The following is an 18493-nucleotide window of genomic DNA, read 5'->3' on the forward strand; positions in this document are numbered from 1 at the left end:
TGTCGTCTCCCGTGGACATTCTCAGAGTCCAATTCGCTGGTCAGCGCTTGTCGACTGACTTGCGCAACAGGTACCTCGTACGAAGTGGTGGCCGGTCGCACTAATGTGATGAGAACGGTGAGATCGCGGATGAAATGCAATTACAAGGAGAAAGTGCGAACTAGTGGCGCGGATGTCGAAAAGAAACTCGTGTGCGGCACACTTCGAATGTGGAAAGGAAAATTTCAGGCACCAGAAAACCCAAAAGGAGACGGGGTTTGCTCAGGTTGTAAGCGGATGTTGCCTGATGCGGAGTAGAAGCAGTGTTGGAGGCACGGAAAATGGAAAAATTTGTGCTCGTTCGAAAAACAAATTGTTGACGAACTATATATGTATATATATATATATATATATATATATATATATGTATATGTATACAAGTGTGGTTCCTACGTAGATATTGAATCCTTAACTCTTTTTGAACATGCGGAGTCGGAAAGGTGGACTTGACCTTGGATTGTATTTAACACAAAAAAAATAATCAATAATAATTAATTTTTGGCCAATTGTCGGATTTAATTATTATGGAAGGGTGAATTTGAAACCTTAATCTTTAATTAATTGGATTTAGTTATCCCGAAGCCGGAAAGGTGGAATTGAAACCGCGGCTCTATTCGGACAGAAGGTTGATAATTAAGTTATTAATAATATTCGATTATTAATTTTTTTTAAATAATTTTAATTGTTGAGTGGTTTAATTTTGAGGAGACTTAAAACAAAACTGGCCCGTCGCTCGAACGGAAATATTAATTAAATAAATTGTGGTGGTTATAATAATAAATATATAAATTTATAATTAATTTATTTTTTGGTTGAAGTGAGTTGTTACGCAGCCGGTTATGCCGTCGGCACCCTGTACGTAACCTAAAGGAAAAAAAACAGCACCAAAAAACACAACACGGCTAGGTCTGAATTTAAGCGACACAATCACGGATTTTGAGTGAAATGGCGTTTTATAATTGGCGGTTTATAAATGTTGGTTTTAGGAAATTAGAAAAATTTTTTTTTTTAATTTTATCGGTTATATATTTCCTGAAATTGGAAGCAGAAAATATTTGAAAATATATGGACATGCACGCAAGTAGGGCAAGGGCATGTGGGGCATATGATGGCACAGTGGAACGTCGATAAGTGGACTGAATATTTTAAGTTTTATCGGTTATATATTTCCTGGAATTGGAAGCAGAAAATATATGGACATGCATGCAGGTACGGATATATGTAAGGGCATGTGAGCATATGTTGGCACAGTGGAACGTCGATAAGTGGACTGTATATGTTAAATTTTATTGGTTATATATTTCCTGGAATTGGAGGCAGAAAATATATGGACATGCATGCAGGTAAGGATATATGTATGTAAGGGCATGTGGGCATATGTTGGCACAGTGGAGCGTTGATAAGTGGACTGTATAATTGGGGGAACAGAAAAGTTATGTGGTGTAAAAAATGACACTGATTGGGGAAGATAAAAAACAAATATTACGACAGCGGCGGACTGTTCGGTGAATTTTGAAATTCCGGAACTAATTCACACCGGCTGGCCAATATTAATTATGCCTTCTTTTTGTCACCACACAATTTCACTGTTCACTTGCGAATTTTTTGCGGATTAGTTGCACCAAAAAAATATGTACGTATGCCTCGACCGTTGGCAAGCGAATGGATAACGGAGAGGCCGAAAACGGCGAGGAATATGGGCAGCACACAAAACGGAGGCGGATGGAAAAATTTAAAAAATTTGAAGAAAATCTCCAACTGCCGTTGTGTCGAAAAACTCGGACTTGGAGTTGACACGGAGGGAAAAACAATCTTGCAGCAGTGTGAACGAAATTTAATGTTCGGACCACTGCTAAAGACCGACAGAGAGAAGAAGACGGAAAAATGTACTTATCTTTTGGCGGAACAATGCCGGGAACTGCTGGCAGAAGAAAATCCAGGAATTATCCGGCTCGAAGGACCAAAATGTTGTAGGGGGGCGTTGTTGCCGCAAAAGACTCCAGGAGTAAGAATTAAACGAGAAGTCGGGGGCGTGTTTGGTAAAATCAAAACAACGAGTTCAGCTTATATATATATTCTTGATCAGGATCACCTCCTGAGTTGATATGAGCATGTCCGTTTGTCCGCCTGTCTGTCGGTTTCTACGCGAACTAGTCTCTCAGTTTTAAAGCTATCGACATGAAACTTTGCACACATCCTTCTCTCCTTTGCACGCAGTAGTAAAATATAAGTCGGAACGACTGGAAACGGCCGACTATATCCTATAGCTGCCATATAACTGATTGATCGGAAATGGTATAACTTTGGTGTTTTTAGAGTTAGAGAGTTCAAACTTTACAGGAGGCCAAATTTCAAAAGGACCGGCCAACTATATCCTATAGCTTCCATATAACTGAAAGATCGGAAATGACCCAACTTTCGTGTTTTTGAAGATAGAAAAATGGAACTTATCACAGATTATATTTTTTTTATTTATATTTTTTATATATACTTTTTATTTATATTTTTTTATTTATATTTATATATTTTTTTTAGATATTTTATTGTAATGAATTGGTTTTATTATGATATTTTTATAAGAATCGGTCAACTATATCCGATGTTTGCGATATATTTCCGGTTTCAACTGCAAGGGTATATAAACTTTGGCTCCGCCCGAAGTTAGCTTTCCTTTCTTGTTGGCAAATAGTATTAGGTGCCAAATAGTTAAAAATTATACGCAGTTTCAAACAATAAAGTGATTCCATAGTTTTATTCAAAACACACTGTACATTTCACATAAGTGTTTTGTCTTATTCAGTGTCTTATTCATAACCTCATTCGATACCTAAGGAACATATATATAACTAAAATTCTAACGCTATTCATAAATGCAAATTTTTATTAATGTAATGTACAGTCGTGAAATCGTTTAAGCCACGACACATTAGAAAATATACGCCTTGTTCGCCTAAACTCAACACACTTAGATAATGCGATCGCCAACTTGAGTTTATTTGAAGACGACGATTAAATATTTACTAAATAAATTTAAAATAGCTTAATTTTTTAATTTTTATTTAATTAGGAGACTTCAAATTTTTTTTTGTTGTTTCTGAATGAACTAAATATTAAATATTACTTATTACCTACAAATCATTCTTACAAGGGTAAAGAAAGTGGGTAAAGAAGAAAGGAGGTAAAGAAAGTGGTCACACAGTTACGGTGCATAAAAAACAAAAACAAAGTGTGTTTCACATGCATGTTCCTTGCCAATCATGCGGGCGAAGAGATAGGAGAAGGGATAGACAAGGAAAGAAGTGGGGCAAGGAAGGATTGGCGACTTGCTGTAACACGCAGGTTTCCAAAGATCACGCCAGTTCACTCCGTTCACGCGTTTCCTGAGGAGTCGGACGCTGGGGGGCTTGTATCCGCCACTGGCTCGCGTTCCCCCATAGCTGGGAGCCATACGTCCAGATTGGCTTTAGGACTGAATTGTACAGTAGTAACTTTTAGTCCAGGCACAGTGGCGATCGTGAGTTTATGATCCAGTGGAGGCTGCTGGCTTTCAGTTTTAGGTGCATCTTTTTGCATTCGATGTGCTTACGCCAGGTTAGTCGTCTATCACGGTGGACGCCAAGGTACGTTACTTCGTTAGCTTGAGGGATCTGCATACCGTTTAGTAAAAGCGGAGGGCATGTTTGTCTACATGCCGTTCTATGTATACACTTTTGTTCGTTTATTTTAATGCGCCAATCGGACAGCCACCTTTCCACTATTATGAGATGATTAGCCAGTTGATTAGTAACGTTGACGTTGTTAGTTGTATGCTCGTAGGAATATCCGCAGTATACAAAACGTAAAGACACGGGCCGAGTGCGCTTCCTTGTGGAACTCCAGCTTCGATGGTGTAGTCGCCCGAAGTAGCTGCGTTGCATCTCACATTTTCTATTGTAGAGGTATGATTCAAGTAGCTTGTGGGTGTATGGTGGCAAATACGTTTTAATTTTGTGCATGAGTCCGATGAGCCAAACTCGGTCGAAAGCTTGAGATACGTCGAGGAAAATTGCGCTGCAGTATTCTCGCTGTTCGATGGTTCCTTGGTTTTTTCGGAAGCCAAATTAGTGTGCCTGGATAATATTACAAGCTTCCAGGTGTGGTATTATGCGAGTTAACAAGCATTTTTCAAACAATTTAGACAAACAAGATAGAAGGCTTATTGGTCTGTATGATGACGGAATTGTGTGGTCTTTTCCAGGCTTCGGTATCATTATAATGATGGATTTTTTCCACTTTTTTGGGAAATAGCCAAGATTAATGATTCCATTAAATAGTTTGCAGACGACCTCTATAGCGCATTTTGGAAGTTCGATCAGCATCTTTGGGGTCAATAGGTCACCACCGGGAGCCTTTTTTGGTTTTAGCCCTCTTATGACTTTTTCAATTTCGTTCGGCCGGAATGAAGGTGCGGCTGCCTGATGGGAGGGCTCTGGCTGAATTATTGGCAGGAGGATTGAAATTGAGGCTCGGTTTGGCTGGAAGACACTTTGGAATGTGGCGAATGTTTCAGCTCGGTCTTCGTCGCTGCGAGCCCAGCATCCCGAAGAGTTTCTTATCGGGGTGGTCGTTTCAATTGGGGCGCTAAGATTTGGGTGAGCCCTCCACAGGGGGGTACTTTGTGCTTGTTGGCGAGAGATTCTGGATGTACCTCAGCTGTGCAATTTCTTCCTGTTGGTGAAGGGCCTGGTCGAGTGATTGGGTTGCTTCCTTAAGGCTTCCTTTGAAGCTGGTAATCTGCTGTTTTGGTAATCACGACGCGTGCGCCTCTTTTCTCGCACGAGCTAATCGATTTGCTGATTAGATCTGAAGATTTTGTTTCGGTCTACTTCTTTCCCATGAGGAGTAAAGATTTTAGCTGCCGCAACGAGTTAAATTCCATGCTAAATTCCGGGGCGAGTTCTATGTGGGCACTCACGTACTTTTTGTATTTTAGCCAGTTCGTTTTTGAAGAAGCGTTAGAAGCACAGGCGAGTGGTCTGATGATAAGTCCGTGACTGCTTTGGCCCTTATTAGATTGCGAGGTATGTTTTTTGTCACTGCAAAATCAATAAGGTTTGGGAGCTTTCGTGAGTCTGTTAGCCAGTATGTGAGACTTCCAGGGGAAACGTAGTCCAGTGTATTTTTCACATTTTTAATTTCATTGTACAATTGGCTTCCTTTGGGAGTCACTAGACGTGATCCCTAGTGCGTATGTTTGGCGTTGTAGTCTCTTGCGGCTATAAAACGAATTGTAGTGAATTGTAAAAGTCCATTAATTGTCCTTCCGAGATTGGGAAACGAGAAGGGCAGTAAACGGCAGCGATTGAAAGGATTCCGTTGCTTGACTAAATTTTTATCGATGTGGCCTGCAAAAAGTTTGTTGCAAACCTTTTGTGAAAATGATGTTTAGTGCGTTCTCTGATTAGAACTCCAGTTCCGCCGTGGGCTTTCCCTTCTTGATGATCTGTGCGGTAGATTGTGTAGCCTCTTATATGAAAGTTGTATTTGGTTGTAAGATGCGTTTCCACCAGTAGCATAACGTCAATATGGTTTTCGGTCAATAATTGTGACAATTCTAGTTTATGCCGTGAGACACCATTGGCGTTCCACATTGATATTCGTAGCGCCTGCATAGATTATTTAGAGTGTTGTGCTACGAGCAGCTGTATCACCATGTTATGGTTTTGAACAAGCGTTTGCATGGTCGTTTTCATGAATGACATAAGCTCTATCATACTTTGTTGGAGGGTAAGCATCATAGTTTCCGTTTTGCTGTGTGGCTGTTCTGGGGCCTGTTGAGCGCTTTGAGAGTTAGGCTGAATTGGAATGTCCCTTCCAGATCGTAGAGCATCGGCATAGGAGAAGCCGTACACAGACAGCCCGGAATGTGCAGTAAGACTTTGTGTGTCCATACTCTGGACAATTAGTGCATTGCACTGGACCGTTGCGTTTGTGTGGCTCTTCAACAGTGATTTTCCGGTCCAAAAGATATTGCAGGTTGTAGATTGGGTGGACTTCGTTCTTCTTCAGCGACCTGCTTTCTGGCTCGAGCTCGACCTTGTTGTGGTTGTGGTTGTGGCTTTTTATCTTTATTTAGAATGTTAATAACATTCTTGGCGCCGAAGCCCTTTTCTTTAAGGGCGGTTTTTATTTCCGCGGCGGTAACATCAGGATCTATTCCCTTTACTACCACTTGTAGGCCCTTACTGCTTTTCAGCTGATACGTGTAATAGTTTTTCTGTACAGTGTCCAGATATTTTGACACGATTCGGAAGTGCTCTTCAGTCTTGGTTTACACCTTTGTTTCATGGATGTTCCCTGTGATAAGCGGAACAACATGAAAGTTGTCACCGTTCCCAATCAACGACGCAATTTTGTTGACCAGGGCACTCGAGCTTTTCTCCCTAATATAGATTGGAGGAGGCTTGGGTTTTTTTGCGGTTTCTTGGGCTGGTTGGTTTTCCTCAACCTCCGCCAGTATCTTTATCGATCTTCAGGACACGGTTAATTTTTGTTTTATTTTCTTCCGGATTACTCTGCGGGCTAAGCTTGCGCTTAATTTGGATGTAGCGATCCATTCCAGTCCGTGTGGCCGTTGCCGCTTTGGCACTTTCCAAAGTTGTTGTTTTTGTACTCGCTGTAGTTACTTTGAGTTGGAGAGGTTTTCGCTGTTGTTGCAGAAGTTGTAGCGCTGCCAGTTGTTGGTGCGAAATTTGTTTCCGATATTGGAGGGGGGGTTTTACACTGCGAACTCCATGACGCGGGAGTCGGAGTGAGCAGAGCGGGTGAGCAAGATCGTGCCCTTTGGGCTTCAGTGGTCAGTAAAGCCGGGTTGCTTTTAAGCGCCGATTTTTCCACTTCGGTATCGCGGGTAGAAAAGTAAGAGTAGAAGCCGTTTCTTTGGTTCACTGAACTTCTATGCTCGTTCTTTTGATCGTTGCTCAATGAGATCATTGCGTGGCACTTACTTTTTTTTAAGCAATGCACTAGTTTTGGTTTAGCACATCACAGCTGTTATAAAAAGCTTGTCTATTGCTTTTAATAAATTCTAGTTCAGCGTCTTTTCGCTTATATTGGGTTACCACAGTTTTTTGATTAGCTGTATTATGGTGCAGTTTTCCCGGAGCTCGGACAAAGCACGTCCACTCAGTTCGGTAGTTCGGTTGACTGTGACTGTTTTCATTACTGTTTATAATTGTTGTCTTAACCAGGACTATAAAAAGTTAAAAAGTAAGAATATAAAAAGTCACGAAGATGGCGTGATTTTTGAATCCGTTAATCCGGCAGGAGCAGAATACAGGAGGATTAACGGACGCTCTGAAAAGTATATAAGAAGGCCCATTGGAGCGAATCGGGAAGAGTCTCTTTACGAAGCTTGTAGCGTTGAGTTGGAGGACCGGGCTTCCACTTAAGCCCAGGGTATCATAGTCGAGTTGGGACATTCTCAACCACAGCACGTAGCCTTGGCACAAAGCGAGTGAGGGACCGACTGGCGAAGGTCCTAACTACTCCTGAATTGGGACGAACAGGCGTGATCCTGCGAGACAATGATAGGCCGGCTCGTGAACTCCCGCCCAGTAAAGAAACCGGGAAATCTCGGGAACACCTAGCTCACCAGTCAAGAAACTCCCGACCCGAATTCACGTGAAGCACGGTCTTTGGTGGCCAACTCCCGATCCGTACTCGCTAGCGAGTATGTGCGGTGTTTCCTGAAAACACCTGGGTGAAGACCCAAGGGTGTGTTCCGAAAGGTTGGAAGGACGGAGTATAAGTATTACTATAAGGAGTATAAGTTTTATACTATCTGTATTATTTCTGGGCTTGGGCAATCACGTGGAGCCATAAATTCATTGGAACAGACCCACAAACTTTGTGAGCTAGCCGCGGCATTTCTTTGGTGCGGGACGCAAAAAAAGAGTTTGTTACACACCGAAGGAAGGGCAGACACGCACACAGCCTATAATGATGGCTCTTGCAAAGAGGGGAATGTTACGACGTCAAACTGATTGACAACGCACAGAACTGGTCATTCAGCGAGTGACGAGAAGCTTCTCCGGGCGATGTATTTTATTTATCACAAGCTACAGCATTCAACTACGTATTCAAAAAACGTAGGAAATTTAAAAATCGGAAAACGAAATGTTCTAAATAAATCGAGTTTGACGGTGTTACAAATATTTCAAACACGGTTTTGTGCTATATTTTACCTGATAAACAATTCCAACTATGTCACTTTTAAAGATACTTAAAGTTTAAAGTTTTTTGTTTGTCACACTGTGTTATTTTTATATCCTTGCAGAGGGTATGAGAGGGAGCCTGTGCATCCATCTACCTTTGGTCGTTGAGTCCCACCTCTCCTGCGATGAGGATAATGCCGCTTGTCCTGCTGACCTCTTGATGGCCTCTCGGGATGAGTTCCTTTCCCTCTCTTGATTGCATAGATTTCATCTGCTTCACTTGCCAGAATATCAATTGGAATCATTCCGGCTAGAACGAGGGCGGCTTCCTCCAATATTGTTCTTAAGCCCCTGTTGTCTTCTGACTGAAGCAGCCCATATCGGCGCTGCGTACAGCAAGACCGATGTGACGACTCTGGCTAGAAGGCGTCTCCTGCTTTCCTTTCGGCCTCCCACGTTTGGCAGCATCCTTGAGAGTGCTCCTTGGATCCTTTTATGGTGGAGTACTCCACTTGCGCATCGTAGGGCATCCTGTTGTCCAGCATTTCCCCCAGGTATTTTATTGCCTCCTTTGACGTGATGCAGCCCACCTGGATGGTAATGTACTCCACATTTTTTCGTGAAGAGAACTGCCTCCGTTTTATGTGCTGCCAGGTCCACTCCAGAGTCGGACATCCATGTTGATACTCTTCGTATTGCTTCATTCGCCTTGGTTTCCACGTCCTGGATTTCCTTTGCCACCACGAGCAGGGCCAGGTCGTCCGCAAAGCCGATGAGTTTGCATCCCGTCGTTAGTTTGGTCCTGAGTACTTCGTCTTACATGATGTTCCAAAGAAGCGGCCCGAGGACCGATCCTTGCGGCACCCCCTTAGTCACTTCATAGGATTTGGTCCTTCGTCCGTGTCGTAAAGCAGTGTCCTATCTGAAAGGTAGCTGAATATTATTAGTTGCAGGTATCTAGGAGTGCCTGCCAAGAACAAGTCTCGTTGGATACGTGTCCAATTAAGTTAAAGGCGTTGCGGATGTATAGTGTTACCATCGCGCAATACTCCTTTTCTCCCCATTTCCACCGAGTTCCCGCGATGCCTGCTTCCGCCGCGTCACCTTATCGAATTTCGAGACGCGAGTAGCAATGGCCATATCGAGGCTTTCTCGATGGTAGGGACCGTGCCTAGGAGACATATGGGCCTGTATCCTGATGCGTCGTCTGTCGCCTTTTTCCCTTTCGGCAGCAGAATGAGGTTCTGCCTCTTCCGCTTTTTGGAAAAGTGCCGTGCTGACGACACTTGTTGAAGGTCCAAGCCAAGACCTCCGGTTTCTCCCGCATGGCCTGCCTGAGGACGGAATTTGGCACTCCGTCCGGTCCTGGAGTCTTTCTAGCCTTAATCTTTTTTGCGCAGTTCCGCATCTTCTCCTCAGTAACTGGCGTAAACGTCTCCCCATCGTCGGCTGCTATAGTCTCCCTTTTTGGCGGGTGCTTCGGGAACGGAGCTTCCACGGTGTTCTAAGGTGTTCTTGGTCTTTAATCCTTCTCATGACGACCTTGTATGCTGTACCCCAATCGCGTTTGCCGGCTTTTATAGCCAGTTTTAAGGCCCTCTCCGTTGACCACAGAGCCGCTCCCTTGCAGATACTTGCCAGCCATCCGTTTCCTGTGATGCTATATGGTTCCGAGATTAGGGCTACCTGTGTCTGCTCGACTCTGAGCGCCTGTCTAAGCAGCGACTGTACCGTCATTAGTTCATTAGTTATTCATTCATTAGTTTTTCCTTTGTGAGAGGGCGCTCCTGAACATCGGACATTTTCCACTTCCTGCTATGTGTCAGGCTTCCTTCCCGGCGTTGCTGCAGAACGCAAACTTTGGTTCTTCCGCGTAGTCTTTTGCCATATGGCCGTCCTTGCCACATCACCTGCACATTCGCGAGCGTTCGATGGTGCTCTGGCATTGTTTCGCCATCTGTCCAAATCGAGGCATCTGAAGCACTTAGTGACTCTGGTCCTTTCCCTGGGTCTGCACCGCACCTAGCCTACCTTTAGCCAGTCTATTTTCAGTGCCTTCCGAGACAGCCTGCAGGCAGTCTAATTATGGCTGTCTGCGTCTGGCCTAAACCCTTCCTTAAAATAATATCGGTTACTGGCACCCCTAGGGATTCCACAAGCTTTCCCATGGCTTCAGAAACCTTTTTCTTTGTGGTGATCTCGTCCAGATTCCTACACTAGATCTCGATCTTGTGCGACAAGGAGTGTACTTCTACTTGATCACCTACCGATTCCGAGACCAGAGCTTTGAATGCTCCTGTTTTCTCCCCTGACTTCTTCAGCTGGAGCAGTAGCTCTCTTTTCTGGGTCGTCCTAATCCCCGATACTGGTTCGCCTAGTCCTTGCAGCTTCTTGTCCTGCTTCACCCGTCGCAGGATATCGGCGTACCTTGATTCGCCCATCGACCATTAGCCATGATGACCAGTGTTCCCTTCCTTCTGGGTTCCGCTACCGAAATAGAAGCGATGTTTGTGACGCCTGGTGGGATTTAGGCGCTTCCTTGTGTCCCTGTTCGTCTTTCTGTGCGGCCAGTCGCTCGAAGAGAGCTCGGATGCTCTCTATGGCGTCCCTCATTGGCTGGTGGATGGACCTCCTTTTTCCATCCTCCAGCAACTCCACTAGCTGCGCGATCCCCTTCCCGAGGTCCTGCAGTATTGTTAAGTTTCCTGACTTCTGAGTTTTGCTCCTGTTCTGCTCCACGCGGATCTCTGAAATAGGAGGGGTATCATCCAGCTTGCTGCTGCATCCAGAGCTTGTTAATTTGCAGCTTTTCACGAAAGCCGACTCTCCAACTGAATTTTGTTGTAAAGTTGCTCATATTATTGGGTCCCAACTCCTGAGCCGTTGTCCTTAGGTTTGTGCAGTCGCGTCCTTGATCCCATGGTTACCTTTGCGTGCAGTGAGGTCTATTCTATGGTTGATCCTAGCCCTTACGAGGTGTAGAGTTCAGAGCCAGATTCGCGTCGGTCAGGTATGGTTCATCTGAGCCTGCACGGCCAGCTTAGTGGCGACATCTAAGAAGCGTTTTCTGGAGACTTGCCAAATTTTAGCGGGACGGGGGCAGAAGCTGCATAAGCCTGGCAGCCATTTCAGCGGAAGTTCACTCCGCGTACTCAGGTGCCAGTATTCAGCTGTCCGTCAGCCCAGGGTTCGTCGTCCGTTCGTTCGTCTGTCTGTCAGTCTGTCTGTCTGTTTGTACGCAAACTAGTCTCTCAGTTTAAAAGCTATCGACTGCAAACTTTGCCCACTTTCCTTTGCACGCAGTAAATAAGTCGGAACGGCCCGATTGCTATTTTTGGCACAATAATACGACACACCAAATTTCATAAGGATCGGCCGACTACATCCTATAGCTCCCATATAGCTGAGCAATCGGGCCGACTATATATTAAAGGTCCCATATAACTGAACGGTTTATCGAAAGTCGGAACATCGTACAGATTACATTTTTGGTCGTTTGATCCGACCTACCAAATGGCATAACGGTTATATTTTTCGTCATTTGATCTGACCTACCAAATTGGATAATTTTTGATCGGCCGACTATATGCTGTAGCTCCCATATAACTGTACGATCGGAAATGGTATTTGGTATTTGGTAAAGTACAGACTTTGGTATTTTTAAAGATAGAAACTTGGGACTATTTTTATACCCTTGCAGAGGGTATTATAATTTTGGTCAAAAGTGTGCAACGCAGTGAAGAAGACATCTACGACCCTATAAAGTATATATATTCTTGATCAGGATCACCTCCTGAGATGATATAAGCATGTCCGTCTGTCTGTTTCTACGCGAACTAGTCTCTTAGTGTTAAGAGGAGCCCCAAATAAATAGGTCTTACTCCAATGAGCTCCTTATGGAAACTGATTTTATTCGTCAAAGTTCTCTTTTAAGTACGATACATGAAATTCATAAATCTATGTAAAACTATTTGTCAACGCACTGCACGCTGACCTGCTATGCGACCCTTTCTCAAGTGCGATAAGCGCACCACTTATGTATGTGTTTGTGTTAGGCTGCAGGGGATCGGTTTTGAACCATCTGTTTGACTCATATTTCATGGGTCCGATCCCTTGAAACTCTAACTTAAGAATTTCTATACAAAATAGTGTTCAATGCTTGAACATTCTGGAAAGGGCCACAAAAAGAGGCGTAAATTTTATGTGTTTTGGATTAATATTTTTTGAATAAATTTGATGTTAATTTAACCTTTTCTTCGATTATAATTTTTAGTGGACTGTATAAATGTCTATTTTTTTTCTTGTATTTTTTTAATACATTTTTTTTCTTTTAATAATTTGTGAAAGAATTATTTAAGAATATTTAAAATTATTTAATCTTTTATTTGTTATGTTCAACCTAATGTTTGAACAACATCCAAGGGGCCAAAAAAGTGCCTTAGTATGTATATATATTTTTTTTTCATTTAGATTAACTTTGAAAAATTTATTTTTGCTTCGATTTTTTAGTGGACTGTAATTTTAAAATTTTTGTTTTACTGAGGGCTAATTTCTTTTAAAATTTTAATTTTTTTTTTGAAATTTAATTGATAATTATTACCTTTTTTGTCAATTTTTTTTTATAATCATTATTTTTTAAATTGTAATTTTTTTTTTACCATACCATACAGTTTTTAAAATTTTCTTTTTTGATGCGTGTTCCTCCTGCAAATGATGTAAAAGGATTCGCCCTTGATGCTGCTGATGGTGTAGCTCGTTGTTTTTTCTGCCGCTGATGTTCTTCTACTCGCCGGTGGTCCTGCCGCAGACGTTGGTCCCGCCGCATAAAATGCCAAAGACTTTGGCTGTCGTTGTTCCCAGGAACCCGACTTTTTATTTTTGATCGATATTTGACCTCGAACACGCAGTACATTATTTTCAATATTTATAAATTTCCGGTGTTGTGCCGAAAAAACGTAATTTTTTTTACTTTTCCGATGTAAAGCCTCGGACAGTCTAATACACAAATAATTTTTCATATATTTGCATATAATTTTTTATTTCGGTATTGTTCCGAAATAAAAACACACAGTTTTATGCTCATTGGCACTTAAATAATTTTATTCGCTGTGTTCCTTACCTCTTGGGGGGAAACAACAGAGGACTACGGTTTTTAAACTGGGCTCTTTTTTACCCAGATCGCAGCCTTATTTTTTAGCTACCTTGGGCTGAGAATTTTTATTTTTCTACAGCCACTTATAGGTGCCAGTTTAAAACCTGAGTCTCTTACCACAGGGGGGAAAACGTCAGGGTGCCTCGATGGACCAAATGTTAAGAGGAGCCCTAAATAAATAGGTCTTACTCCAATGAGCTCCTTATGGAAACTGATTTTATTCGTCAAAGTTCTCTTATAAGTACGATACATGAAATTCTTAAATCTATGTAAAACTACTTGTCAACGCACTGCACGCTGACCTGCTATGCGACCCTTTCTCAAGTGCGATAAGCGCACCACTTATGTATGTGTTTGTGTTAGGCTGCAGGGGATCGGTTTTGAACCATCTGTTTGACTCATATTTCATGGGTCCGATCCCTTGAAACTCTAACTTAAGAATTTCTATACAAAATAGTGTTCAATGCTTGAACACTTAGTTTTAAAGCTATCGTCTTGAAACTTTGCACACACTTTTTTCCTTTGCACGCAGTATATAAGTCGGAACGGCCCGGATCGGCTGACTATATCCTATAGCTGCCATATAACTGATTGATCGGAAGTCGTATAACTTTTGTGTTTTCAGAGTTAGAGAGTTCAAATTTAACACGAGAGCTATTTTTGGCAAATTAATACGATACGAATTTCATAAGGATCGGCCGACAATATCTTATAGCTGCCATATAACTGAACGATCGGAAATGACCCAACTTTTGTGTTTTTGAAGATAGAAATATGGAATTTGGTACAGATTATATTTTTGTTCAGTTAATCCGACCTACCAAATTTCATAACGATCGGCTGACTATATCTTATAGCTGCCATGTTTTTGGTAGAAATACCAATTTTCGTATTTTTGAAGATAGAAGTTTTGGACTTTTTTAGATTTTTTATTAAAATAAATTCGGTTATATTATGTTGTTTGCGATATATATCCGGTTTTAACTGCAAGGGTATATCAACTTCGGCTCCGCCCGAAGTTAGCTTTTCTTTCTTGATTATATTTCTTTTTGTAATAAATCTGTTTTATTATGATATTCTCATAAGGATGTTTGCGATTTAATCCGATCTTAAGGGTATATCAACTTCAACTTTCCGTCCGAAGTTAGCTTTCCTTTCTTTTAAATAATTTTTTTTTTTTTGTAAATCCATTTTTGTTTATTAATATGGAATAATTATATATGTAAATATTAATTATTTTTAACATTTTTATTATTATTATAGGTTCCGTTTAAGGTATCAATCGCCAGACCAGAGGAATATGTTGCTGTTTTTAATACAATGTTGAATGAAACCCTTCAACAGTAAGTGTCAACTCAAAATTTTAAATTTTCTATCAAAGTACCAAAACAATAATAGAAAAGGTTTATATTACGGTTGTGACGTGCCAACACAAAAAGTAGTGCATAGTTGTTTTAAATAAACAAGTGCCATGCAATGAGCCCATTGCGAAACAATCAAAAGAACAAGCGTAGAAGCTCAGTGAACCAAAGAAACGAACCAAATCTATTCTTCCTTTTCAACCCGCGAAACCGAAATGGAAAAATCGGCGATTAAGAGCAACTCAGCTCTACTGACGGCTAAAAGCCAAAGGGCACGATCTTGGTCACCCCCTCTGCTCACTCCGACTCCCCCGTCATGGAGTTTGCAGTGTTAAGCCCCCTCCCTCCTTCTCCCTCCTCCTACAATTTCTGCAACCAAAGCAACAACCGCTGCAATTCAAAATACCGCAACGTCAAAGACTTCAGCGAGTACAAAAACAACAACTTCGGAAAGTGCCAAAGCGGCCCCAGCCACACAGACTGGATCAGAGTAATAAGTAATAGTAAGCTTAGCCCGCAGAGTAATTCGGCAGGCAATAAATAAAAATTAACCACGTCCAGAAAATCGACGAAGAACCAGGCAAATCTAGTAGCAACAGATTCCCCCTACTGGCGGAGATTAAGTAAAACCGACCAGCGCAAGTAACCGAAAAAAAACCCAAGCCCCCTCAAATCTATATCAAGGAGATAAGCTCGAATGCCTTGGTCAACCAAATTGTGGCGTTGATCGGGAACGGTAAAAACTTTCACGTTGTCCGCCTTATCAAAGGGAACATCCATGAAACAAAGGAGCATACAAAGACTGAAAAGCACTTTTGAGTCGTGTCCAAACATCAGGACAATGCTCAGAAAACTAATACACGTACCAGCTAAAAAGCAGTAAGGACCTACAAGTGGTAGTATAGGGATCGCACCCGATGTTACCGCCGCGGAAATAAAACCGCCCTTAAAGAAAAGGGCTTCGCCGCCAATAATGTTATTAACATTCGAAATAAAGATAAAAAGCTACAACCGCTCTTCAAGGTCAAGCTCGAGCCAGAAAGCAGGTCCCTAAATAAGAACGAAGTCTACCCAATTTACAAGCTTCAATAACTCTTGCATCGGAGAATCACTGTGGAAGAGCCACATAAACGCAACGGTCCAATGCAATGCACTAATTGCCAAGAGTATGAACAAACTAGGTCATACAGCATATTACGGGCTGTCGGGCTTCGGTGTAGTCTGCGGGGACGCCAGCAACTCCGCTTACTGCACTACATAAAAGGACAGTACCGTGAAGAAACTTCAAAGGCAACCATACTGAAAACTATAGAGGATGTAATGTGTACAAGGATTTGAAGAGTCGCATGCGACAAGCGACCGCAACGTGCAACCAAAAACCACAGAATGTGTACATTGCGTCAAAAGATACGCATGACGTCTTCTGCTAAAGCTGCGAGGTCCGAAACACCACCAAAGGCTTTTCCTATTCCTATGCTCTATGATCTGGAATGGAAAATCCAATAAAGCATAACTCACAAGGCGCCCAACAGGCCCCAGAACCCTTCAACAAAGTATAATGCTTATGTCACTCATGAAAACGACCATGCAATCACTTGTTCAAAAGCAACAGATTTCCCCTACTGGCGGAGATTAAGTAAAACCGACCAGCGCAAGTCACCGAAAAAAAACCCATGCCCCCTAAAAAAAAACCGAAGCTCGGAAAAGACCACACAATTCCTACATCGTATAAAGTAATAAGCCTTCTATCTTGTTTGTGTACATTTTTTTAGAAATTCTTGCTAACTAGCATAGTGCTATATCTGGAAGCTTGCATTATTATACCGGCACACCAATTTGACTTACGAAGAAACCATCGAAACCATCGAAACCATCAAGAATACTGTAGCGTAATTTTTCTCGAAGTATCTCAAGCTTTGACCGAGCTTGGCTTAATGGACTCATGCACAAAATTAAAACGTATTTGCCAACATACACCCACGAGCTACTTGAAACGTACCTCTACAATAGGGTATTCTCAGAGGGACGCTACGCGGCTTCTTCAGGCGACTACATCATCGAAGCTGGAGTTCCACAAGGAAGCACACTCGGACCTTGTCGATATGTTTTTTATACTGCGGATATTCTCAATATTCCCCGTCAACGTTCGCCGACGATACTGCTATCCTTAGTCGCTTCAGATGCCGAAACCAAGCAACAAACAAACTCACTAACCATCTTAGAGTTGTGAAAAGGTACGACTGGCGCATTAAAATAGACGAAGAAAAGTGTAAACATAAACTTAAGATCGCCATTATGCCTGAACTACAAGGTACAACCCTACAATTCAGTCCTAAGTTCAATCTGGACGTGGGGGGTACACGAGCAGCAGCAACATAGACATCATACAGCATGCACAATCAAAAAGCTTGAGAACTATCACTTGGGCATCTTGGTATATGAGCAACGAAAACATCCACCGGGATTAAAGCATTCTTGCAGTGAAAGACGAAATCCAGAAGCAAAAAGAGTCCAACAAAGAAAAACTGTCTTCCCACCCAAATTTTCTCGCTTGGGGATTGACTCGGGTTTTTAGCGGATCTCGCCTGAGACGCTACGACCTTCCAACCCATAGAATATCGGTCCTTATGAGAATATCGATAATAAAACCAATTTATTACAACCCCAAATGTAAAAAAAAAGTCCCAAGCTTCTATCTTCAAAAATACCTGTTTGGTCATTGATGTTTTTCAATGACTGTAAATAAAAAGACAAAATGTATTTAGGTTTGTGACGTAATCTTTGGTTGGCGGCATATAAAATTGGGAATATACAATAAAACGCCAATTCAGGGTGCGAGCGCAAAGAGATAACGAAAGAGAGTGCGCCAACCTTGGATAATAGGTTGTGCGGAGGCTCGCTAGCTTGAGATTCAGACAATGCGTATATTATTAATTAATTATTTAAACCTAACAGTTCTTGCTGCCTGACCCGACAATACCAAAGTTGGTCATTTATGCCGTGGACTAATCCGCTGGGAACCCCGTTCGACGCTTCACTCACCGCCACAGCGACTCGCGACCTGTTGCCGCTTCGGTCTCGCTGTGGTCACCAGTCACCTGCACTCTTCGCATGAAATCTCCGCCTTGTACTGGACGAACCTTCTTGAACCTTCTTGAGCGCGAGAAATGCAAAGAAAATGCTATTTCCACCCGGATTTCGAAATCTTGCTTCCAGCTTCCAATAACAGTTTTATACCGATTGCCAGATCACCAGGCACCGGCAACACATGTCACCTTTTTATGGTCCTACTACGACAAAGGGCTCCCACATAGGTTGCCTTTTCCCCCGCCCCCGGGTTGTCACCTACGCCGATCTAACAACTATAGAGACTCCTATAATACCAACGCAGTTAAAGTTTATTTAAAATGCCATGCCAACTCTCGCTCTCTCAAGTCGCTAATTTCTGCAGCGCCAGTACAGGAAGTCTTTTTTTTAAAACTTTTGATGTCAAACTATAACTATTCGATTTGGAACTTGGACTCCTGTGGTATCGACGAATTGCTGGATATACAACAAAAATTTAGATTTGCGTGTAATATTGTCGGAAAACTCGACTTTACTATTTGTTTCTTATTTTCTTTTGCCTCATTGCTCCTCACTCTTCTGTCGTCCTTCTCGTCTATTCTCGTTCAAAGCTTTAGTCGTTGGCATGTAACTGAAATTTATTAAGCTAATGCATTAACGGTATTTTTTTTTGGTTACTA

General features: G+C 42.2%; 1 protein-coding gene across 6 annotated transcripts in view; it reads left to right on the forward strand.

Annotated features, from left to right (window-relative positions):
* LOC108119101 (aminopeptidase N) overlaps window positions 1-18493 on the forward strand; it is a 408837-nt gene that overhangs the window by 149052 nt on the left and 241292 nt on the right. For all 6 annotated transcript variants that reach the window (XM_070280361.1, XM_070280363.1, XM_070280362.1 and 3 more), the window contains one exon: window positions 14650-14729. In XM_070280361.1, the coding sequence (XP_070136462.1) occupies window positions 14650-14729 (80 nt within the window). The remainder of the gene's footprint in view (window positions 1-14649; window positions 14730-18493) is intronic.

Source organism: Drosophila bipectinata, chromosome 3L (assembly GCF_030179905.1).
Source record: "Drosophila bipectinata strain 14024-0381.07 chromosome 3L, DbipHiC1v2, whole genome shotgun sequence".
NCBI classification, from domain to species: domain Eukaryota; kingdom Metazoa; phylum Arthropoda; class Insecta; order Diptera; family Drosophilidae; genus Drosophila; species Drosophila bipectinata.